Here is a 27,452-nt window from a genome sequence, read left to right on the forward strand (position 1 = left end):
TATGTGTTGAGTAAGTTGGTTCAGCTGCTGATTCGGTAATGAGCTTGGTGAGGTTGGACGGTCTTTGTGCTGCTGAGGTCGCTGTTTGTGTGTGTGTGGGTGTAACGCTAGACAACAGGGTCAGGAAATCAGTGGGAAACGAGCCGGATTCGGCTCAGCTTCCTTAAGAGGATTGTAATGTGACAAGTCATTAACTGGAGCTACTCTGAGCTGCAGCATGTGCTGACTAAGAGACGGCACTGTACTCTTAAAAGCAATGATGAACTGGTACAGAGCACTGTGTACGCTGTCAGAAATTCATTTTAAATTCTAAAGTCTTGTTTCTTTCATTTGAGAGGTTAATTGAGGTGAATGGTCAGCTATTAGCAGGCCCACAACTCCATGGATAGAAGATTTTTTTAAATGCATGCCATTCAAAAGATAGCAAATATCCTGTGTTCATTTTTTAAATATTTTGGCTAATTTGATAAGGCTTTCAGTTGTCCATACAGCCCTGTTCACACTCTCAGAGGGTATTTTTATCATTGTATGTTGCTGGCTTGCCGAACTGTTGTTCACTAGTAGGTGTTTATACAGAAGCCCATTTCCACCACATAAGAGAAAAAGAATGTCATAATTATGAGATAATTCGAAATGAGATTTGAGTCAAATTTGAAATTGACAAAAAAATCTAAATTATAGATATAAGATAAAAAGTGGAAATTAAGAAAAAAAAGTTCTAAGAAATTTTGAGATACTAGGTCATATTATGAGGTAAAAAGACCAAAATTTGTGATATAAAAATCCATAATTGACATATGACATATGACATAAAAAGTCAGACTTATCATAATTTTGTCCTTTTCTTCTTTGTCATAATTTTGACTCTATGTCATGAACTTTATTTTTAACTTAATCTCAGAAATATGACTTTTAACATTTATGCTAAAATTTTGACTTTTTATGTCAATTTTTTATATCCAATCTAAATACAAAGCATGTTTTTTTTTTTTCTTAAGTGGCGGAAATGGGCTTACATGTTCCTGCTGTTTGATACCATAACTATGATAACTGGTCATAGCTTTTGAAAATCTGATCACAAATGAGATGTATGCGTTGATGCAAATTTTTTTTAATGTTTCTATAAATTACAGCAGTGCATAATACATCATATCATGAACAAGATGAATGATTGTCAAATTATAAATCAAACTCAACATACCAACAATATCTGATTTCTGGTTGTCAATGCATCATTGCAGTTTATTGGCATAAATTTAAACTTTTCTCAACTTGACAAGATGCTGGACACTCTCAAATCTCATCACTTACAGCAATAATCATCAGCTGTCGTTGAAAATGAATAATGCTTGGTCGCTTTGGCGTTGTCAAAAAGGCTTAAAGGTGCAGTAAGCAATTTCTGAGAAACGCTGTTGATAGTGGATCGGACCTTGTAGCTAATCAGCAGTAAGGGGTGTGTCCACTCATTAGAGGGGAGGTGCCTGTGTTGCATAGCGTGTTCATGAATTTGGGGGCGGAGCTATAAAGGTAGGGGTGTGATCCTTTTGGGTAGGGGCGTGTTTGTTTTGGTGATTACAAATATCAACAGCGTTTCTCTGAAATCACTTACTGCACCTTTAAGTTACATAGATTTATGTCCAAAATAGTGCAGAAAATGTGACATTAATGTTGCAGTATAAAGAGAATATTTTGTGCTTTTCGCCATCCTTTGGCTCTTGATGTCCTGTTTTTTTTATTCAATTTAATTAGATTTTACAGAAAAACACAAAGTGTACTGATCATATTATTATTTCATTTTCTGCGTTCCAAGAATTTCCACATTTTCATACGCATTCACAGTTTTTCATGTGCATATTATAGTCTTTTTTAGGCTTGTGCGTGCGGTTCTGTGTGTCCAAATGTAATGAGCAGGAGCGGAGCTGAGCGCTGAGCTCATTTGTCTGGGTGTTGTCAGGTGCGTGAGCTCTCTCTGCTGTCACTGGGGATTATTTCAGGCTTTCTGCTCTCTGTGTGCCCGAATAAACAGCATGTGCACTCACATATGCCAACGCCATACATTTCAATATATGCAGGCTGTGCGTGTGTATATGTGTGTGCGTGATCTTTTGCGTTTGAGAGTGAGGTCAATTAATTTGAACCCCTCTATTCCCCATGATCCTCCTGCATATAAAAACATCAGAGATTTCCCATATGGATTACTGCTTTAATCACCTGAATAAATGGCCTTGACCTCTTCAGATGGGTGGGTGAGATGGGTCAGCGTTCCACCGCATACGTCATGACATTGACCTTCTGCTGCAGGATGGATTAGAGTTCAGTGTGATCTTTGCACTTTGCTGCTTTGCATGATGGGAATCCTGGACTAGGAGTACCATTCTAGGTTTACTAGACTGGTTTGACCTGTTAGCACTTGCCGAGCTACAAGCTACTAATAATTTAATGTAAGTAAACTATACTTAGGCTCATTTGAAAATGTAGTTTCAGTATTAGGCACACATTTATTATTCATTGGACATTGGATTGCATATTTAAAAATATGCTTCAGGTAGTATTCAAATCTTTTATCAAATATTTTTTTTAAATTGTTTTGATTAGTGTGCTTTTATTTGTTTGTTTAATGGTTTTAACACAATTAAATTATGACATAAAAGTTGAAATTCTAAGATAAAAAGTGGAAATTGAGACAGTCAAAAGAAAGATGAAAAGAACAATGAACAAAGAATGAGATGAAAGTCATTATTATGAAAAAATTGATGAGATACTATGTCATATTAAGAGATGCTAAGTCATATTATGAGATAAAAAGACAAAAAATTACCAAAAGTAATAATAATATATATATATTAGAGATACACCGATATTAAATTTCTCTGCCGATACCGATAGCCGATTATTCAGAATGATATTGGCCAATGCCAATATATATATATATATATATATATATATATATATATATAAATATACTGTATATAAATATGTGTGTGTGTGTGTATAAATATGTGAACACGCACACATATATACACACACATACACGAAAACAAACTTTTATGTTAAATGTGATTTATTGCGGTTAATCGATTTGACTAATTTGAACTAATTTGCACTAATTAAATATTAAATAAATTAGTGGAATAAAATACAACCATATTTTTCTGGCACCAAATTTCTGAATGAATAAACAAAAATTAATCTCAGTTAGGGTGACAGCATTAAACATAATAAATTTATATGAAATACAACAGCAACAATTAGACTACACCCTTCTACCCATATATTCTTTTATTAAGTGAAAATATAGTAAAAAAGAAAAGAAAGTTGTATTTAGGAATACAGCTTATTTAGGAATTAAAATAACATGCAGGGATTTGAATCAGTGACTTTTTTTTTAATTGATTCAATTCACTTTGAGAGAGATTTTGATTTACTGGCTCAGTTGGCTTGGCTATAAAATGCATGTATCAAAAGCAGCAATGTAGCATTTTTGCTCGTTGAACTTCTGCAACTGAAAATTGTAGTTAAGTAGCATTGATACTTTTAGTTAATTGCTCTCCAACACTATCTATCATACATGATACACGTCACATATTTTTAACAGGAGTCTATCTCTCTGTCTTTCTCTCTGCCATTTTGAATTTCTATATGTTGCTCTCTAGTTCTATTTTGTTTCCCCCAGTGATCTGCACCTCTTCATCTGTCTGCCCTTGTCCTCCTGATTTGTGTGTGAGGTAAATGGTGTGCGTGTTTGTTGTCAGCAAGGGTGCAGCGAGCAAGAGGAAAGGCTATTGATCCATGCTGACCATACACTCAACCAAACGGCTGTCGTCCTGACAGCACAAGACAAATGAAGCATCAGATTCACCGTGTTGACTGACCTATTCCCATCAACAACACCGCCACATGAAAGACTCCAGCGGCGGAGGGAGGGGGTTGGAGCACACCTCATGAAACAGACCGCATAAGCCCAGAGGATTTTTATTGATTACTAATGTCCATCCCCTGCACTCGGCTTTATCTCAGTCGGGGTCCCATGAGGTCCTTCGTATTAATGTTAAAATCCAGGACAGAACACAATGTTTTTCTCCTGCTTCTTTCTCTATATTGAACAGAAATCCTAATTTCACAAAACGAAGAAGTGGGTCAGATGGCTGAAAACAACACGATGAGCTTACTGCCACAGATTAAACAATTCTGGCTGGATTTTCAATATGAACATGAATAATAGCACGGTACAGCACTGTTCACTTATAGTCTACATCAAATCCAAATTGACCCTGTTTACTTACCTAAGGTTTTGATTTTGTACACTGGGATTTGATTGCATTGTAAAAAAAACGAGCGTTTTACCAAAATGGTGCTAAAACTGAGTTTGAGTTTGCTAAAGCAATGCTTAAATATCTGTTAGTTATTAGCTTATATTATTCAATAGCCACTAGCTATGTTTCCATTTACATATTTTTATGGGCATTTTGGGATATTGCATTAAAAACACTGGATGGAAATGGCAAGATGTGCATAAATTCTAAAAAAAAAAAATTGAGATGGATCAATTTTTTTATCCGATAAGAAGGCATGTGCATAGACTACGATGGGAACACATTTATCGAATAAATCCCTCAATGCACAACGAAACACTCACGTGACTTTGCCTCAACAGTGGATGTGATTGGATAACTGGAGTAACCAGCAGACCAATCACATCGCACAGCAGCTCAAATGTTGGTTTGGTCTTTCTGAAATGCCTGAGCCAGAGTCTGTCATCAGAATGATTTGGTTTAATTCCCTCTCAGAAGCGTCTCACATGATTGTGTTCCCAAACACCAGCATCCGAACGCAAGATAACGACAGCGTTTATTGCATTTCATCTGCGAGCTCTGAAACGCAAGTCATTTATGACTTTAATTTGATTCAGTTCTGATTCATTATAGTATGTTTCTGTTGTAGTCCATTTTGCTTACATATGAAAGAAATTCTCTGCTCAGACTCATCTTTTTGAACTATTCATAAAAAAAATTGGATCATACGATTAGTTCGGGATTTGGGCTGCATTGGTCACACTGTTGAAAACGCATGCTGTGTAGTAGGTACTACATTTGGTTTGAAACTTACTTTGCGACCGTTAAAAAAGTATGTTCTTATCTAGTATGAATACAACCCTCTGCTTTATTAGTACTATGAATTCAGAAATATTACTTGTCTCATACTGTGTTTCGCCTTATATAGTAGGTGAAACACAGTATGAGAAGTAGTATTTCTGAATTCATAGTATTATTATACTTAATATTATATTATAATATTATACTTAATATTTATTTAACAACAATATTTAAATGAACAATAATAGCCATTATAAATGACAATAGGAAATACACAATTGTACAATTCAGTCAAACACACAAAAGCAGTACTCTACAGGATGTAAGTTAAATATAGCCTTAATATTAAATTATTACATTTAACATAGCCCAATTTGATTTGCTCAGGAACAAGTAATAGATTAATAAGACCAAAGATCACCCGTTTTATGTACCCAAAATGAATTATATCTCCTGTTTAACCACTATAAGAGCCAGCGGCAAATCTCCAAATCGCTGTTCTCGGCGGGTACACGAGCACTGAATGGCCGCTGACGGCCTGGAGATCGCATCTCTGAAAACTTCTAAGCAAATTGTAAAATAGGCATATTTCAGGTCTAAACAACTACATTCTCGCTTAAAAAACTCTTTGTTTGTGGTACAACAAGTGTAGTATTTGTAAAAAATATGGTGGATTTGCTCAGCCGCCATGACAGTCGCTTCAAACAGAGTGATAAATAACAGTGAAAAGGTAGGAGTGCTGTTATCAGCCAATCAGATTCGAGAACCAGAAAGAACTGTTGTATAAAATATATTATATTATGTAATTTAAATAATACCATATAAAAAGAACCAGCTGATAAGAGTCAAGAGTTAATGTTTTTGAAAGAAGTCCCTGATGCTCACCAAGGCTGCATTTATTTGATCAGAAATACAATAAAAACAGCAATATTTTGAAATATTATTACAATTTAAAATAACGGTTTTCTATTTTAATATATGTTAAAATGTAATTTATTCCTGTGATCAAAGCTGAATTTTCAGCATCATTACACCAGTCTTAAGTGTCACATGATCCTTCAGAAATCATTCTAATATGCTGCTTTGATTTTTTTTTTGTTCAGGACTCTTTGAATAGACAGTTCAAAGGAACAGCTTTTATTTGAAATAGAATGCATCCTTGAGGCCACTTTTTACAATCCAAACAATTCCTGATTGAGAAAATCAAGGACCACCCGGAATATAGTAGTAGATGTTTTCATGTTGAATTTAAACTTTCTTTGATCAGTTATATTGTCTCTCTGTAGGATCTCTCAGTGACAGTCCACTCTGTCCATATTTTGAGTGAGAACAATGCTTCACAAGAAGACCTCATGCCAACATTCCAACTGTTCTGAAGCACCTTCAGGAAAAAAGAGCAAGAAAGGTAGTGAGAGAGAGCAGGCTTGAGTCATACTGATGTGTTTACAGTAGCAGGGATACACACAAACACGCCACTAAACACCGTCAGGCTCTAGGACCCTGCGATACACTGATGCTCTAATGAGAAGAGCCAAGGAGAGAGGGGGAAATGTGGGGGGTGGATTGGAGCGCAAAAAGACAGTGGAGGAGGGAAAGAGAGATGTGGAGAGAAAAGAGGAGAGGAAGATGCAAAGAGCCGCTTCGCTGCTGTAGTTTGGAAGTCTCGCCAGGGGGACTTAGAAGAGCATTGGTGGTATAAATACCCAGCATAAACAGGATTAAAAGAGCAACTACTGACTCCATCAGAGAAGTGTGAAGTGAGAGAGACAGGCAGAGAGAGAAGTGTAAAGTGTAAGCATCAGCAGCGGTGTGTACTGCAGTGTGTCTCTACACACTACAACGCTCAACTTGGGAGACAACAACTGTCACTTCTCAACCAGCTTCAAGTGAACTCTTTTACTCTAACACCATCCCGTCTCTCTCTCTCTCTCTATCAGACACGCTTGTACACACAAATGGAGAATATATCATGGTGCTAAAGCATTGCTGAAGTTCAATCTGGGCCGCTGGATTCATCTGTGTGTGTTCAGCAGCACTGTGGGACACTAGACACACACACACTTCACGGACACCAGCGCAGAGTTCAGCATCAAATGAAAGAGGTAGGTTTTACTCATCTTTTGTGATTAAAATGCTTTTTAATCAGTATTGTCTAGTGTATTCATACCATACAGTTTCTTTATTTCTGCATTTCTCTTTGGATATATAATATTTTATGTCACATTCTGGACGAACAGATGTGTGGGACGTTTCTTCAGTTTTGCTGTGCTGTTATTCAGACCTTTTGCTGCCCCCCAAAAATTCAATCACAAATTATGGTGCCAAACTCTTCTGTGTCTCTTGCATGGCGTGTGATGATATTCCTGGCAATCATCATAACACACACAAGCTTTGCCGTTATTATTGTGTCACAGACTTCACTGATACGAAAACGATATTGCTCAGCAGTACACGGGCTGGTTTGGCCAAGGACGCACTTTCGGCTATTGTTAAAGAGAACTGCAGCAGTTCCCATTAGAGAGACATTTCTATTGTTAGTCACTGTATCTGCAGTCCTCTGTAGTGATTCATGTAGTAGATGCCCCCAAGAGATTGCGGGAATTAATTAATTCTCATGTTTAGATGTGCATTAAGACAATTACTCAAAGTAAAGGGGACATATAATGCCCAAGATGTAATATAAGTCTCTGGTGTCCCCAGAATGTGTCTGTGAAGTTTCAGCTCAAAATACCCCACAGATCATTTATTATAGTTTGTCAAATTTGCCCCTATTTGGGTGTGAGCAAAAACACGCAGTTTTTGTGTGTGTCCCTTTAAATGTAAATGAGCTGCTGCTCCCGGCCTCCTTTTCAAAAAAGTGCAGAGCTTTAACAGCTCACGCTTCGGTTGCTCAACAACAACAAATCTGGAGAATCTCACGCAGCCAAAATGAGGATTGTCAGTAACGGTGTTCAATTGTGCATAAGAGGGGGGTGCACAGAGACTTTGAGGGATAATAATGCACAAGACCGTATGTCATGAAGTAATCTCCCTTTTATTGTAATCTGGAAGTATGATTTGTAGAGAACGAATTTAATAGTTTGTGTGTGGGTGAAGGGTGTCACGAGGGTGTCACGAGGGTGAGGAGCATTGTAAAATGACGGCATGGCAACAACACTCTACAACAACTCTTCCTCTTCTCTAAAGCAGCCCAACATGGCCTCACCCCCTTTGTTACGTGTTCTCGGGGGCGGGGTTTATGTAAATTTTAGGGTTAGTGATATCACCAACCTGGGAAGAAGCTTGTTGTAGTCCTTAAAAGCGATTTCTGTAAAAGAAAATATCTCCCTTTGCATTGAACTTTGAGCGTCGTAACTTTGCAGATGTTGTTTATGCTCAAACAGCAACATTACACGCTAACTAAAGTTAAAAAAGTGAAATCATAATCAACCACCCCTTTAATAAAAAGCGACACCCTCTTTGCTCCTCACCCTCGTGACACCCTTCACCCACACACAAACTATTAAATTCGTTCTCTACAAATCATACTTCCAGATTACAATAAAAGGGAGATTACTTCATGACATACGGTCTTGTGCATTATTATCCCTCAAAGTCTCTGTGCACCCCCCTCTTATGCACAAATCTCACTACTAATCTAAACTGTCCTGTAGACACACACACACACACGACAGCTCCTCTTGTTTATCAGCACTGTGCTGTCACATGCGGCGTGTTGCCATATTCCCCTGCCTGCTGCATGCTGCTGAGATAACCTTTTACTTAGCATGAGTAATAAACAATTAGCCAGTGATTATGTGCGACATGTGAGAGGAATTCTCATTTGATTAAATGTGTTCTCAGTGATGCAGAGCATCTCACAGACAAGTTGACATATTTGTGTCTGCTGTATTGGTATTATGAAGTGTTTTTTTTTGCATGTATTGAATTGCGTGTCAGTGGGATGGGCGCTCTTTATGGGTGTGTGTGTGTGTTCTCTGATCTCTGACTCAGATGATGGAGGAGAAGGCCAGTAAAGGGTCAGGCCACTGAGAGCTCTTTCATTCTTTCCTCTGGGTCTGTTTCACAACGTTCGCTTAAGAGAAGCTGCTGCAGGCTCGTGTTGTGCTTTCACATTGTGTAACCAAACTGTGTCCTTATACCGCAAACCAAGTGATTTCTAGATCACAGCTTTGAATATTTTGAGTATTTTCAACATTTAATAGTGACTGTGTGGTATAGTATTGTAAGGAACTACATTGCCAATGAATCCTAAAGTATCAGAGAATTTGTTATTATAATATATAGTTTTTATTTCAATATTTTTTTATTTTAAGTTGCTATTGTATACATTTGCATATGACTGCCTCCAGAGCAATACATCGACGAATAGTTATACATCATCGTACCGTAGTCCCCGCCCACTGGCATTCAGTCACTTAACGGCTGACATTTAACGGCTAACGGCTACACTGGATGTGAGCGTCCCGCCAAAAGCAATTAGAACCCATTATAATCACTGACACTGTCTACACTGATACAGTATACAGATGTGCGTTCAGTTTCTGACGTACTCCACACACTCGAGTCTGTCGACAACAGGACAAATTGAAGAGTGAAAGAACGTTCGCTTTGACGCGTCCAGTTTAAACAGCTCGCTTGCGTCTCTGTACAGACTTCAGAGGGATCCCAGTGTCAGAAACAAGTGGATGATTTATTTGAATTGGCATTTCGGCTCATGTTGGAGGACTGTATGTTTGTTTGGAGCATTTTCTTTTGTAAACGAGGCACAGTGTAATGGAGAGTTCACAAAGAAAAGTTTTTTTGTTTAAAGATGAAGCAGCAACTGAATTGGATCTGACAGCAGCTGCATCACAAACCATAAGTAAATGATTGTCTTGGTTGAAAATAATAGTTTTTTCCGCATATTTTTTTTTTTTTTGTACAAAAAAAATTATTAAAGTCCCCCTGTAGTCAATAATTTTATTCCTTAAAACTTATCTTTGATCACCAAAATGACATATTTAAACATTTTTTCCTGTGAAAAAAATTTCTTCATGCCTTAAAATAGATTGAATGTAACTCTACACCCTACACTGTTGAACACAAAAGAAGATATTTTGAAGAATGTTGGTAACCAGACAGTTAATGGTAGCCATTGACTTCCATAGTAGGAAAAAAATACTATGGAAGTCAATAATGGGTTCCATCAATTGTTTGGTTACCGATATTCTTCAAAATATCTTCTCTTGTGTTCAGCAGAAGAAAGAAACTCATACAGGTTTGGAACAACTTTAGGATAAATAAATGATGACAAAATTTTCATTTTTGGGTGAACTATCCCTTTAATAGGTTTATAGTACATTTTCAACACAAAAATATCATTTATTTTGCTGAATTTAGCATACACGCAGTATGCTAAATTCAGCAAAATAAATGATATTTTTGTGTTGAAAATGTACTATAAACCTATTAAAGGGATAGTTCACCCAAAAATGAAAATAACAAACATAGGCTTAGCATTGAAACTCTACTTGCAGCTACACTTCTGCTACCAATGTTGTGCTGGTTACACTGGCAGCATGAGTGCTACAACCTGTTAATATGAGACTGATATAAATGTGTCGCTTATACGAGCAGTGCGAAACAGGCCTATAAGCTAGATCTGAAATATGGTCCCCTACGACATCCAACTCGAGCGTCAGCAAAATGCCTGGAGGCTTGTTTGGTTCCTTGTTTGCACCATAAGACTTTTAATTTTAAAAATTGCCCTCTGGCAATAGAAAGCTGCTTGTGTAGTACAGTACATACACCTCAACTACTTTACCACATAAAGATGGATGTGCCATAAGAGCACAAAACACCAGCAGTTCTGATTGATCGTATTTTGCTCCCTATGCGCAGCACAGCTATCATGTTTTGTAGTCGTCTCGGTTAACAAGCACTGGCATGAGATGAGAAGACCCATCTCACACTAAATGAGAATGAAATGGAGGTCTGAACCAGTGGCTGTGTCTGAAACCCTAGACAGCTGCTTCGCTGCCCAGTCAGTCAGTGATTAATCAGGCAACATTATTTGTATAAAGGTTACTTTGAACTGGAACATCACATGCATTTTGGGAAAGCAATATGTGCCGACCATCTTCCCAATCTTATAATGAGAAGCTCTTATAAACTGGCTGTGGTTTTCAGCCAAAATAAAAGCTGTTTGTTTAATGTTTGAAAATGAATTAAGACAGCCATAAATATTAGTATTGTAATTTTACAGTTGTACTGTAAAATATTTTTTTTCTTAAATACTCCATTTTTATATTTTACATGGAAATACTACTATAGTAATATTTCACTATAAAATAATAATAATGAAATATGAAACAAAATATTTTATTTTATTTTATTTTATTTATGGGCCAAATTGTGCAGCCCTATAAACAAGCACAGCAAACCTAAAGCTTTTTTTTTAATCGCCATCGCAATTTTTATTTATGGAAGCTTGTTTTTGCCATGAAATATTTTTTTTTTTTAACTTTTTCTCACAATTCTGACTTTTTTTCTCACAGTTGAGTTTATATCTCACAATTCTGACTTTTTTTCTCAGAATTGCGAGATATAAACTCAAATAGCGAGTTATAAAGACAGAATTTCATAATATAAAGTCAGAATTGCAACTTATAAAGTCAGAATTGCATGATATAAACTCGCAATTGTGAAGGAAAAAATAAGACGTAATTGTGAAATTATATCATGCAATTCTGACTTTATAACTCGCAATTGTGAGTTTTTTTCTAGGTCAGAATTGTGTGATAAATACTTGCGATTGCTAGAAAAATATATAAAAAGTCAAAAGTATATAAAGTCAGAATTGCGTGTTAGTCAGAATTGCAAGATATAAAGTCGCAATTCTGATTATAACACGCAATTCTGACTTTATATAATGCAATTCTGACTTTATTACTCGCAATTCTGACTTTATAACTCCAATTGCGAGTTTAAATCCCGCAGTTCTGAGAAAAAAAGTCAGAATTGTGAGATAAGTCACAATTACCTTTTTTATTTTTGTATTTAATGGTGGAAACAAGCTTCCTTATTTATCAGACAAATCATGCAGCCCTTGTAGAAAAGTTGAAAAATATACATAAAAATAAACATTATAAGTATTTATTTTACTGAACATCATTTTTATCAATGTTTGTTCAATCATCCCTCGAATTGCATGCCCAGGTTTGTGAGATATCATAGGCAGCGAAGGATATCTGTGTTTCCTTCAACCAGCATTATGAAGGCATCTCTGTCAACAGGATGTTGTGCAAACATTGCATTCGGACATGACTTGATGCCTTCCAACCTCCGGATACTGCCTGCGAAAGCAGCATTTTTCATCCTTTGGACACAACAGCAACTATAGCAACATGCACAAAGATTTCAGACGCACAAACGGAAATCAAACCCAAACAGAAGAAATTCAGTGCAATTAGATGAAAGAAGACTTCCATTCTTTATTGTCACCAGTATAGATCTGTCAAGCCCTGGTGCCCTTTTCTGCACCCAAGTGGATGAACAAGAATAATGAGATGTCCCATTATAAACAGATTATAGATAATGAGAAAGAGTCAGACACATAGACACACAGAGTTCATGGCTCATAGACAAACATGCAAAGTCTCCAACACACACAGCGTGCTAAGGCTCAGTCATACCCCTACAGCGTCTGTATGTTCACTGTCTGTCTCCCTCTCTCAGGCACAGCTGGTGTGAGGCACAATGGGGCCTGAGGGATGAGAGAAATCACCCAGCTAAGATATGTGCAAATGGCTCCTCTGAAACACTGAGTGCTCTCCCCAACTCAAGGGAGAGAATGAGATAGAGAGTGTCGGGGGAGAGAAGCGGAAATGACAGGGAAAAGAATGGAGGAGAGGCAGAGAAAAGGTACTAGTGAAGGCGTTAACACTTTGGGCCCTATGTTAATGATCTAAGCGCAGGTTCACTTAGGGCAGGTACGAATCCACTTTTGCTAGTTTAACGATTGGAAAAAATGGTCCAAAAGGGTTGTATCTAGTCTCTTAATGAGTCATGGGTGTGTTTTGGGCGTAACGTACAATAAACCAATCAGAGTGTCATCTCCCATTCCCTTTAAAAGCAAGTTGCGCTTGATCCATGGCGGATTGATATTTACAGTACATGGCGGAATATAGACACCCTCAACCTGGCGAGTCAGTTTAAATACATGTGTGTATTGCCACGATTGGTCAAATAATTAGCCAATTTCATTCGTCATTACTGCAAATAGGTCATTTTAAAACATGCAATAACTATCCATTATGACATTTAGGCATTTTTATCTTTATGCACACAATAATAATCTTTTACATTGTAATCCTTTTATTTTTAATATTTGGCATGTTTGTGTGCTGCTGCGCATCCCTGTGTGTGTAACAAGCAGAGTGTACGCTCGTTGTACACCCGCCTACAGGCACATATTACTAACGTGCCCTTTAAGTAACAAAAAAAAAAATACCGCGCAGTCGTTTTCAGTTGCCTCAAAATAGCAACACGCCAACAATGCACCTGAACACACCTTGTTTTCAGACCAGCACGCCCATGGGCGAACAGATGGACATGAGTGCATTTGCTATTTAAACAACGTGGGTGCTGGATGTGAAAATGATAACTGCGTCAGGCTGAAACTAGCAAAAAACACTTGCGTCGCGCCTGGCGTCGCATTGCGCCGGGTGTATGATAGGGCCCTTTATTTTGATGGTGCCCTTTAGACTATAAGTAACATTGCACCTACATGTCAACTAACTCTCATTACAGTATTAGTAGACTGTCTGCTTAATATCTGCTTACACTTTAATGTGATGCTCCCCAACAGACAGTAAGTAACTTTTCAAGTAGTTGTGAACTTATTCTCTTAACCCTAACCCTAACCTAACAGTCTAATATACTCAACTAATGCTCTATTGAGAGTTAGATGATATGTCAGTATAAAACTGATTCACTATACCATAGTGCAGCCATAGTACTTTTTGTAACCCTAGTTACAATAACAGCGAGCTAGACAGAAAGAGAAAGAAAGTAGAAACAATTGGACTTGAAAGATGACTGATAAATTAGCTCATTTCTAAACACACACACAGAATGCTGGGATGTAAAAACACCCCTCCCTCAGTGGAGCTGAATTCCTTTTTCCATTATAATGTCATTTAGGAAGGAATTATGTATCTTTCCATCCTGAATATAATGTGACATTGCTGGGCTCAAGGAATTATTGTGCTGGAATTATCAAGCTCACTTATATAAGCAGAGACGTACAGCACAGAAATGACGAATCAGACTTTAGCTCATTAATCTTCGGAAGTACATGTCAATATGTTTTCATTTAGACCTATAGACTGAGTTAATTTCTGCTTTAATTAACAAAACGCAGCTGTTCTCCATCATACTTTATTTCAGTCATGGAGGGTGAATAGTGAAGGGTGAGTGTGTACTGTATACTGCGGTCGGTCTGTGTGCTTGAGATTGCTTTTCCACTCAGCGCGCCTCTCTTGTGCTATCAGTGCAATATCTGTCGTCCATCAGCGTGTTCATTGGCACTTAGCAGCTTCCTCCTGCTGCCGTTTACAGAGTCTGGACTGTATCCTCTTTTGCTTTGTTTGTATGAAAGATTTAAAGACAGAAATACATTAAATATTAGCAAATATGTTTTCTCCTTAGCAGTGGGTTTCCTGTCTGAACTTAATCATGAAAAAATACAAATAATGACAAATTATAAATGATAGTATTGCAGATTTTTTAAAGAAATTTATGTTTTTGTTCAGCAAGGACACATTAAATTGATCAAAAAAGATGTTTATGATGTTATAAAAAATATATATATTTCAAATAAATGCTGTTTATTTGAACTGTCTGTTCATCAAAGAATCCTGTATTAGGTTTTCCACAAAAATATGAAGCTGTTTTCAACATTGATAATAATCATAAATGTTTCTTGAGTATCAAATCAGCATATTAGAATGATTTCTGAAGGATCATGTGACACTGAAGTAATGATGCTGAAAATTCAGCTTTGTGATCACACGAATAAATTACATTTGAAAACATATTTTACATATATATTTTTTTAAATTGTAATAATATTTCACAATATGACTGCATTTTTGATAAAATTAATGCAGCTTTGGTATTAATAAGAGACTTCCTTCAAAAACAGTTTTAAAAAATCTTACCAAGTTTTGATCAGTAAAACAGATTTGAAATATGTATTCAAGCTATATCAAATAGTATATGATTAATAGATTAAATTAATCAACTTTAAAAATGATGATAAAGTCACAGTGGAGACATCAAAACACTGCTGTAAACATTGTTTTGTTCGTCTGACATACACACAGCAACACTGGCTCAACCAACGGCGTGAATTTGGGGCGTGTTTTTTTTTTTTTTTTTGCTATTTTTCTTATTTTTTGATAATAGTGGTGAAGAAATGACTTAAAACAGTTTAAAAGCTACTATAAAACCTCTGTCCCTTTATAAGAAAGCCCATTTACATTAATGCCAAATGTTCATCCACAGTGGACACACATTACTGTCTTATGATAGATTTTTTGGCTTTGGAATCACATTTATAAAAGGACCCTGAGATTGTCGGTTAAGCGGAAATAATGCTGAACCGGCTAAAGGAATCAAATAAAAGACAGAGGTCAGTACTAAACAACGCAAAAAGAAGTAGCCAACGTGTGCAAGAGTTATAGAAAAAGAAAACGGAGCAAAGGAGAGAGAAGTGGTTCTCTATAAAAGTGCTGGTGCTGATTTGCTGTGCTGTCCTTGTAGAGATCTGTCCAACTGACCGGGTGTTTTATGTGTGAGGCAGAATTCAGAAAGGGAGGCAGGCTTATAATGCAGCTGACAGCAGTCCTTTTATGGTGACTGGATGAGGTTGGGGGGTTAGCAATAAAGCTGAGTGCGTCTCCTCTGGAATCAAGCCGTCATAGCTTAAAGGGATAGTTCACCCAAAAATTAAAATAATGCCATCATTTACTCTGATTTACTGACTTTTTTTTTCTTCTATGGAGCACAAAAGAAGATATTTTGGTTACACTTTATTTTAAGGTGACGTATTTACATTGTACTTGATTATATTGTACTGAGTAATATTAATTAACTATATGTACTTACTATAGAGTTACGGTTAGGGTTTGGTATAGGGTTAGTTGTAATTATGCATAACTTACTGTTATTACTATAGTAAGTACATAACATGTAACTACGTCACCTTAAATTAAAGTGTTACCGATATTTTGAATAATGTGCTGGTTCCTCTTTCCATTTAATGACAACAAATGGAGATTTTAAGCTTCAAAAAGCTCCACAAAAACATCATAAAAGTAGTCCATTTAAATCTTGCACTATATTTTGTGTCTTCTGAAGGCATATGATAGAAAAAGATCTATTTAAAGACTGAAAACATGTTATGTGACTCAAAAGAATGATTTAATCAGGAATTAAACATCATGTACACGTCTAGTCAAAAGTTTGGAATAATTAAGTTTTTGAAAGAAGTCTCTTATGCTTACCAAGGTTGCATTTATTTGATAAAAAATACAGTAAAAACACTAATATTTTGAAATATTTTTACAATTTAAAATAACTGGTTTCTATTTAAATATATTGTAAAATGTAATTTATTTCTGTGATCAAAGCTGAATTTTCAGCATCATTACTCCAGTCTTCAGTGTCACATGATCCTTCAGAAATCATTCTAATATGATGATTTGCTGCTCAAGAAATATTTCTCATTATTATCAATGTTGAAAACAGTTGTGAGACTCAATATTTTTGTGGAAACCGTGATAAACTAATATTCAAAAGTAAGAAATCCCAGCAAGGATACATTAAATTGATCTAAAGTGACAGTAAAGACATTTATAATGTCACAAAATATTTCTATTTTTAAACAAATGCTGTTTTTTAAGAAGAATCCAGAAAAAAATGTATCATGATTTCCATACAAAAATTAAGCAGCACAACTGTTTTCATCATTGATAACTCCAGACTTCTCCAGTCATTTAGTCCGCTTAAACCCCACCACTATAAATTGCAAATTATGTCTTTAAATCAAAATGAGTAGAACCAAGTCTCCGCCCTACTGTTTTTTGTTTTGTTTTTTTGTTTTTTCTTGATAATCTGTTGTTGCATTCCATTTCACTGCATATTCCACTTAAGAAAGAAAGTCATGCAGGTTTGGAATGACATGAGGGTGAGTAAATAATGACAGAATTCTCATTTTTTGGTGAACTGTCTCTTTAAGAGCCATACACAGTGTGAATGTGTGTGGGTGTAGGTCTGTCCATATTTTTTTTCTCTGATGTTTGTGGCCCTCTCCATCCTGCCTGTTCTCTTGGTGTCAGTTGTGTTCAGAGGTGCACTGCAGTAATGTTGATGTCAGGGAGAGCAGAATTATCACCCTGCCGTTCTGTCTGAACTCAAGTGCACGACCACAAGTGGAGGAGGAGAAAGACAGGAGAGCAGAGCAAAGCAATATGAAGCAGAGTAATGCAGGCTTCAGCACTCGATGCCACTATCCAGACCACCATTATGTTGGCAGATCTGCACTCGACCGGAACAGTCTCATACGGTGCTCCATATATCTTCATGATGCTCTGTACGGTAATGGATAGTGTATAAAATCAGATGCAATTCAATTTTGCTTCTACTTTATTGATCTAAGTGCACCACTATAGAGTCAATTTCTTTCTTTATCATGCCACTCTATGTGCTGCTGAAATCAGATTTCCTTTTTGACTTTATATTTGAAGCAAAGCACATGAATATATGGATAGAAAACTGTTGGCAGGGACTGTTTTTGATTGAAAAATAGTATGAAATATTCCTTGCCAATTAAAATATGCTGTACTGTGGGCGGTTAAATCAAAACAAAAACAGTGTCAAAACCTTTAACCAGAACTGACCATCATCTTTTAAGCCTTCCAAAAAAGGATCTAATGAGGCAACTGTATGAATCAATTTATATATATATATATATATATACCAAATACTAAATGCTACTGTGTGTGTGTATATATATATATATATATATATACACACACACACACACACAGTGTATATATATATATATATATATATTAGTGCTGTCAAATGATTAATCCCATCCAAAATAAATTTGTTTACATAGTATGTGTGTACCTTGTTTAATTATGTATAAATAAATAAACAAACACACAAACATGAATAGAAATAGACACATGTAAGACATATTTACGTGTGTGTATGTGTGTGTATAGCCTACATAATAGTTTTGTTTATAATATATTTTGTGTTTATATATACATAATTATAATGTATTTTATAATATAATATAATATATTTTGTGTAATTATATATACATAATATACACAGTACACACACATATTTTATGTAAACAAAATTTTGTTTTGGATGCAATTAATCGTTTGACAGCACTTTTCAGCAGCCATGATCTCATAATCATTCTAATATGAAACAGACATGCATTTTTTTCAAGATTATTTAATGAATAGAAAGTTCAAAAGAACAGAATTTGTAACGTTGTAAAAGTCTTTACTGTCATTTTAGGTAATTTAATGCATCCTTCTACAAATATTAGGCAGAATGTTCAAGCTGCTCTCTTCAATATAATGAAATGGGGACCAAAAAAAAAAAAAAGTGAATGAAAGAATCTGGAAAGTTATCCGTATGCTTTGTGCACAATATTCACAATATAACTTTGTGTGAGGATGATGCAGAAATTATTCACTGAAAATCTTGCTTGATAGCTTTGGCCATCATTCACTTTCATTATATGGCAAAGAAGAGCATTCGGCTAAACTTCATTTGTGTTCCAAAGAACGTTTCGAAAGCTGAGTAACTGATGGCAGATTGCTTTATAGCATAATCCTTTATATTATATTCACACACACTCTGTAGAGGGCAAATGATTGCCTTGAGCAAATTGTTAAAATCAAAATTTAAATTGAATTTAAATAGCTTTTTTTCTAATGCAGTATTCTTGCATATCATTAATATTAAGTATGCTACCTCGTTTTATCAAAGTTTCAATTAACACTTAGTAGAATCCATTAGCAACTTGTTTAAAGGATGCATCCTAGACCTAAATCCATTTACATACTAAATTACAAAATAATCAACAATGCCTCAGGTAAATCTCTAACAGCTACATATGCCATTGACAGAGATGATGTCAGGTGTGTCAGACTGGTGCAGACAGGCATGTAGAGGACTGATTGAAAACAGCACAAGGTTAGCAATGAGAGACAGACGCTCACCTGCACCAGATGCCTATCATTCTGCGACCGTCATTCTGGTTTTTCAGGGGCTGACTGACTGACAGAGAGGCCCCTGGGAAATGTGACAGCAGACTGTGATCGGACCAAGTTGCTCTCTTTAACACTCACTGACTGAGACTCTTCAGCCAATGAATGATGAAATAAAGAGACTCTTAAAGGGTCCTTGATTATGATTTCACTTTTTTAACTTTAGTTAGTGTGTAATCTGCAAAGTTACGACGCTCAAAGTTCAATGCAAAGGGAGATATTTTCTTTTACAGAAATCGCTTTTTAAGGAAAACAACAAACAGCTGGTAGGGACAACAGCGAGATTCTTTCCAGGTTGGTGACATCACAAACCCCAAAATTTACATAAACCCCGCCCCCAGGAACATGCAACAAAGGGGGTGAGGCCATGTTGGACTGCTTTAGAGAAGAGGAAGAGTTGTTGTAGTAGAGTGTTGTTGCCATGCCATCATTTTACGTCAGACTGCTTCACAAACGAGGGTCAATTCAACGCTGGATTTGCACAAAAGATTAACATGACGGCACATGCTAGTCCATGAGTTGAATCAACTCCACAGCAACTACATAAATTTATCCACTAACCATTCAGAAAAGTCCAGTTTCATTCTAAAAGTTGTAACTTCTTCCTGAGTCTCTCCATCAGTGTCGACTCCGGTTTGAACAATGTAAGGCTGAACACCGTTACTGACAATCCTCATTTTGGCTGCGTGAGATTCTCCCGATTTGTTGTTGTTGAGCAACCGAAGCGCAAGATTCTTCTTTTGGAAAGGGGGCCGGGAGCAGCAGCTCATTTGCATTTAAAGGGACACACACAAAAACGGCGTGTTTTTTCCTCACACCCAAATAGGGGCAAATTTGACAAGCTATAATAAATGATCTGTGGAGTATTTTGAGCTGAAACTTCACAGACACATTCTGGGGACACCAGAGACTTATATTACATCTTGTGAAAAGGGGCATTAAGCCCATAACAAACCAAGCAGACGGTCGGCTGTCGGGCAGTTTATGTTTGTCGGCCAACTAAGTTTTCTCAGTGTGTCGCACCGTCGGCTGAAGTTGGTCCTTGTTGGCTTTTTTTTTTTGGCCGATTCGAATCGGCGTCGGAGCTCGTTGGTCCGTCGGGCCATCTGATCATTCTGATTGGCTGTTCAGCTACTGCCACCTGCTGGTACGGAAAGGCATTTCATCTTGCGCAGGTGCAGAATGGACGTGCTACTTGGCCGTCGGCTGTCGAGCGTTGGTTTGGTGTGTCAGGCCGACTTTGGACCCAGACGCTGCCGACGTGAGCCAACCCCGCAGTCTGCTTTCGTCGCCACTTTTGGTGTGTTCCTGCCTTTACAGGTCCCCTTTAATACAAACTGTCAAATGGCACTTTTTTCACCCTTAAAGGTCACTGCAGTAAGGGGACACTACTCATAAGTGAGCAACTGAAGCTCTTCACGAAGGCTTCTTTCACAAGGCTGTTACTGAAATGTAAAGATGATAGTCATTTTAAGGTAATTGTTGCTTTTATGATCATCATTTTGAATCCTGACCTAATTTTTTTGGCTTTTCTAAACCCTCAATATTTCTTACATCACAATCTTAACCCTATACCTACTGTATCATATTTGATATGCAAATTTCTAAGGCCTCTAAATGATTAACATTATCAAAACTTTGCTGTAAAACATGTTGTACACAATCTACTACATACCTTTTGTCATCTGATTGATTTCATACTTTTTTAGCGTCTAAAAATGTCCCCCTTCAGGTTGTGGTGCACATATAATTTTGCTGTACAATCTTTACTTATTTTTATAAAGTAAATGTTTGAATAACTTTAATGTTGTTATTTCAGGATAAAAATGTACTGAACTAAAGCAACTTAGATTTACTTGATTATCCATACATCATTTTTTTTTTTTTTAGAAAAATCGTGTTAAAATGTGAGTATCAAATACAATACAACAATCATCATTGTATTGCATTCCAGTATGTTTTGAAATAATGACAATAAAAACCAAGCATTTAAATATCAGCTTGCTAAGACATATTATTAGGAGATGATAATATAATATGATAACTGATTTCTGTGCATTTTATGTAAGCAGTGTGCTATACTTTTATAAACATCTCATCTTACATCTTACAAGTATCTTACTTTTTGGCCATATAAATATCAGCTGCACCAAATTGCATATTTTTGCTCAATTTGGGCAATATTTTTTTTCCCTCTTTGAATGTGAGCTCCATATTGTCATATTTTAAAAAGCCTGATATATCAAATATGACACTCAACAAATATGATACTTTTTATTAAGTATATAAGTACGGTCATCTCTATATTTAAACACACTATTGAATATGTTGTTTATAGTGAAACATTAATTGATGTTGGAGCAGCAAGCTTCTCTCCAATTCTTCTGGTTTAATAAAATGTCAAATTTTCAGTAAAAGCCCAAATTTTTTATTTTATTTCTCTTTTATTTGTCAGTACGTGTGAGTGACCATAATTTACTTTGGTCACATTCTGTTCAACATGCAACAATAGATACTGTCACAATAAATGCATGACAATATACACATTACAACATACAATGTATTCAAATGTAGAGGCTATCATGGGGAAAAAAAGCAGTCAGCTGTTGATAAATAATCAAAATGGCTCACATCCTGATTACAAATAATGAGTCTGACTGACAGATTAAACAAGGTGAAGTGAATATCGTCACATCATATGCTCCATTTCACCCTGACGGTCTTATATAACTAGGCATTCGTCCAGGTGTTTACACTGGAAATATCTTTTTATGAATACACCGCCTGGAGCAGCAGACCTCTGCTGGATCTCAATTTCTCTCCGGCGATAGATTCAGATGGCAGTTCTGAGGCTGTTTTTAGGTGAGGGCCACAGAGATTTGTATGCAGAGCGAGTAAGTGGACCAGATGACGTGTAACGCATCATGAGGGTGTGCTGCAGCAGTGGCTCTTGAACCATCATGCCCATCTAACATTTTTAAAGGGAACTTGGGCCGCTGCCCTTTCACTGCAGACCATATTTCCAAACCAACGAGCCTTCTGCTCTCTCACTGATGCTCTTTGCCTTTGAGACAGACGTGCTCCTTGGAATAGACCGCTTAGAAGTGTTCAGAGGCAGATGTCGAGTTCATTAGTGACCGTTCCTTGGCACATACCATCCTGCCACTCAAGCATTACAGCAGACTGGCCTTATAAAATAGAGACACTTGGGGATCACTTATCGAGAGCTTTTCTGTGTGCGCTAAAGCTAAACGCTATTTCTGACTCTGTTTTCTTCTTTTGGCAGCCCAGTCCAAGTGCCAACATGAGAGGTGAGAGGTGCCAGACACGGCTCTGAAAGACTTCATTCGGCTGGGAGAGCGTGGCGCATAAAAAATACAGGTCCCCACAAGAGCTTTCTGGTCTCGGCTAGTGCTATAAATCAATACCCAAGCACTCTGATTTCTTCATCAAGACATTTCTACTCGGCTACAAACGGAATGGGTTTCTTGAGCACTTGCTGACCAGAAGCTGCACTCCAGAGGATACTATTTTTGTGGACGTCTGAAGTCTATTTCACACTGCGGCTCTGAAAACACACCGGGAGACAAAAACGATATATTTATATATAGGTGCATAGCTGTTAAAACTGATACGTCTTTCAACCACCTGTCAATGTTCTTATTTTGAACTTCTTTCCTCAAAGCTTTTGGCACTTCAGAGAATATTCCTATCAGCTTTGGTCTGTCTAAATCGCAGCTATTTTTATTCCACTACATATTTAGATAAAAAGTCTCCCATTACAGAATTTTGTTCAAAACATTTCGGTCCTCTCATCTGAATAGGTGAGAGCAGAAGGGAGGTTCACGCTTAAAATCCTCACAATTTCACAACCTGTCTACAGTGGGTTGCTAATCACGGTGTTCCATCATCAGGAATGACTTCCATCTTTTTTTCATGCAAAATGAAGCACATTAGCATATTTATGGGCTGAGATATAACCAATCGTGTACAGCGTGCTACATGGATCTGGCATTCAGTCATCAAGTGAAGGAACAAATGGCTTCTGACATGTGAAGAAAATGGAATATTCAAGAGCTCCACACATTTAAACACATGCACTAGATGGAGGAGATGGAGGAGCATATGAGTTAATTTCCTCGCTTGTATCTGTGTGAAATCAACCAAAAAGTCTTCAATTTAAACTGCTGTGTTACTGCTTTCATATAAATGACATATTCTTAAGAATACAACTGTGGGCCAGATCAGCCAGAAAGCATTAGTTGATGTCAAATCCAGAACTCTCAAAATGGAGAATTTGGATGAACTAGAACATCCATTATTGGGCGACAGCCCCAAAAACTCAAGAGGAACAGGCACCAGTGGTGGTGGACTGTTCAAAGGCATATTGGTGAGAAATGAGGAGGACAAAAGGCCGCCCCCTCTGGACTGGAGGAATTATTGCAGTTCAACAGATATTCAACAGCAGCAGCTACTGGATCCGTGTTCATTGCCTAGCACTCTAGAGGCTCTTTATCCTCCAACTACCATTTGGGCTGCCGCTGACTCCCTGGGCATCCACAGTAAGGAGTATCTGGAAACCACCTTTGTGGACATTGGTCCTGGTTCACCATTGGAAAGGAAGTTGCTGGCAGAGACAAGAGATGTTCATAGTGTATCCTACAGCATGGAAGATGGGGATGACCTTTTGCCGGACTTCGAGGTAAGGCTTTTCCTCCAGAATACAATACATGGATGTTTCTTAAACTACAGACAGTGCACTTACACTGCCCGGCCAAAAACAAAGTCACTGTTTGGATTTAAATAGGCAAAAGAGTCTATGACTGGATCATTATTGCAGTGATTATTATGTTTCTAGCATGTTATATGATTGGGATCAGTTCTTCTAACCTAGTCATCCTTCTAATTGAAGGAGCGTGTATCTTTTCATTTCTTTAACAACCATGTAAGAAGACACATCATGGCCATATTCCAGGATGAAAATGTCAAGATTCACCAGGCTCAAATTGTGAAAGAAGGTTGGGAGGAAGCATGAAGAATCATTTTCACACATGAATTGGCACCTCTGAGTTCAGACCTTAAATTCATTGAAAGTCTTTGGGATGTGCTGGAGGAGACTTTACAGAGTGCTCACCTCTTGCCTTGTCAATACAAGATCTTGACCAAAAAGATGTCTTCCTAAATAGTTGCTTGTGAAATGAAAAGCTACACACTCCATCAATTGGAGTTAGAAGAACTGTTGCCAAACATATAAAATGCAAGAAACATAATAATCATAGCAATAATGATCCGGTCATAGACTCTTAAAGGTGCAGTAAGCGATTTCTGAGAAACACTATTGAAAGTCGATTGGACCAAGCACCACAACACATTTGTAGCCAATCGGCAGTAAGGGGCGTGTCCACTCATTAGGGGGGAGGTGCCTGTGTTGCATAGAGTGTTTATGAATTTGTGGGCGGAGCTATAAAGATAGGGGTGCGATCCTTTTGGGTAGGGGCGTGTTTGTTTTGGTGATTTTTAAATATCAACTGCATTTCTCAGAAATCGCCTACTGCACCGTTAAGCATTTGCTTATTTAAATCCAAACAGGTTTATTTTATTTATTTATTTATTTTTTTTTGGCTGAACAGTTTATACTGAATGTTTAAATAAATATGGTTTGTGCTCATTTCACTTTAATTTTCAGTTTTAAAATGAAATAATTCATTAGTTTTATAATGCAGATTCATAGTTTTACAAGGGTAAACAATACAATTAATACATTTGAAAAGTAGCAAAAATAAACAACAAAAAATTACAAAAACGTTCCCATATATGCAATACCGTTCAAAAGTTTGGGGTCAGTAAGATTTTTTCTCAAATAATACTTGTACTCAGCAAGGATGCATTAAATTGGTCAACAGTGACAGTAAAGATTTCTATTTCAAATGCTGTTTATTCATCAAAGAATCCTGAAAAAAAATATCACAGTTTCCACAAAAAAAAAAAGATTAGATTTATATAAAATATTTCTGAAGGATCGTGTGACAGGAGACTGGAGTAATTCACCTTTGCCACCTCGGGTATTAATATCATTTTAAGATATATTAAACCAGAAAGGTTATTTTAAATTTGAATAATGTTTTACAATATTACAAAACATGAAAAATCTTACAGACCCCATACTTTTGCCTGTCATTGTTTTCAGCCTGTTGGTTTCCTCTCAATTTGGTCTGTGGTGGCAATGGCTGGTTGTTTGATTGTTCATGTCTTCCCTCATTTCGTCCTTGTTGTTGTAGTTGAACTCTGAAGAGAAGAGTGAACTGAGTTCATGCCAAGTCACTCTCTGTTTACTGGTATCGCAGTTGCTGATTCACAGTCCAAATCCTCATAGCTTCCTGCATTTGAAAAATAGAAAATCACCTAGCCGCTAAGCCCTGCATTTCCTCTAATGCTCTGGATATTGCAGCACAAATGTGGAATTCAAATGCTGTACAGTCAGTGATAGATGAATGAGCTTTTAAATTGAAAAATCAAACGGCATGAATAGCAGTGGGGGATGTGGAGCGCGGACACTGGCCTTCAAACCCAGCGTGATTATTGAAAGCTCTGTGTCTACTGGCGTGTGAATAATAATGCCACTATGCTGATGAGCTCCATGCCAACTTCTATTTCATACACCAGCAAACAAGGTGGAAAAAGCAAAGATTCAGATTACAGATTCAGCTTACCCCCTAATCATTTTGATCGATGGCTTTAAAAAGGTGTTTCTTTACCTTTGACAACCAAGAACATATCAACGCATCAGACCATTTATGTCTGTCAAAAAACTGACACGATTTACTTTGCGCCACCACATGCAGCTCAAACAAAACATGCTCAAATACTTAGCATTCTGCGTCAGAGCACAAAAGCATTCCTCTGAAAAGCGGCTTGTCACATAGCACAAACACTCGGTCCCTTTAAAAGAGCACTTGAGGTTCTCTCTGTCAGCACTGATTACACATGCTGTCATGCCATCAGGGCTTTTCATCAGGAGGTCAAGTGTAAAACTGCTGCCATTAAAATATTTAAAAACCTGTTCTGAGCAGAGGCAGTTCTATCAAAGAGGAGAAACCACTGAGTCCGGCAAGACTGGAGCAAGTGACTGTAGTGTTTCATGAGGACCTGCTTTACTATGACACATCATTAATAAAATATTATTCTATTTAAATACCAGAAGGCGCTTAAAAGTGATGTGGGAGATGGTAACATGATTGCAAGGCTACTCTTTTAAATATTCATAAGCCTTTATTTCAGATGGCTGTGAGGTTTACGTATAATTTAAAATGCCCCGTGAGATCTCAAGCTTTCATTTCTGACCCTTTGACAGGAAACTGACCACTGTTAAAGATACTTTGAAACTGTAGCTAGACTAGTTACAAACAGTGCTAGGAAGTAACTGATTACATGTAATCAGATTCTGTACATTAAAGGATTAGTTCACTTCCTGGAATTTTCTCCATATAGTGGACTTGACTGGGGTTCAACGGGTTGAAGGTCCAAATGTCAGTTTCAGTGCAGCTTCAAAGGGCTTTACACGATCCCAGACGAGGAATAAGTGTCTTGTTTAGCAAAATGATCGGGTTTTTAACCACAAATGCTCATCTTGCACTGCAATCTAACGAAACAATTGGTCATTTTCTAAAAAAAAAAAAATAATGTACTTTTTATCCACTTTTTATCTTGTACTGCTCTGCGATGCGCCACGCATTACGTAATCACGTTGGAAAGGTCACGCGTGACGTAGGTGGAAGTACCACTGTAGGGCGAAAAACATCTCATTTTCTCCTCCAACTTCAAAATCGTCGGACATCGTTTTTTTACCTTTTTTGTAATGGGTGTTTGACTTAGTCTTTGCACGTTTGCTTTGTAAACACTGGATCGGTACTTCCGCCTACGTCACATGTGACCTTTCCAGCGTGATTACGTAATGCGTGGCGCATTACAGATTACAGATTTTTTCGCTAGATAAGACCCTTATTCCTCGTCT

General features: G+C 37.1%; 1 protein-coding gene across 2 annotated transcripts in view; it reads left to right on the forward strand.

Moving 5' to 3' along the window:
- Nucleotides 1-6,661: 6,661 nt before the first annotated feature.
- Nucleotides 6,662-27,452, forward strand: part of tmem91 (transmembrane protein 91) — a 29,542-nt gene continuing 8,751 nt past the window's right edge. The window contains exons 1-3 of one of the 2 annotated variants that reach the window (XM_051869946.1): nucleotides 6,662-6,884; nucleotides 7,031-7,195; nucleotides 22,728-24,143. In XM_051869946.1, coding sequence (XP_051725906.1) covers nucleotides 23,730-24,143 — 414 coding nt within the window. In that variant the 5' untranslated portion in view covers nucleotides 6,662-6,884; nucleotides 7,031-7,195; nucleotides 22,728-23,729. Of the gene's footprint in view, nucleotides 7,196-22,727; nucleotides 24,144-27,452 lie in introns of both variants that reach the window. The other variant, XM_051869945.1, reaches the window with a different exon arrangement.

The sequence above is a fragment of the Ctenopharyngodon idella genome, chromosome 18 (genome assembly GCF_019924925.1).
Source record: "Ctenopharyngodon idella isolate HZGC_01 chromosome 18, HZGC01, whole genome shotgun sequence".
Taxonomy (NCBI): Eukaryota; Metazoa; Chordata; class Actinopteri; order Cypriniformes; family Xenocyprididae; genus Ctenopharyngodon; species Ctenopharyngodon idella.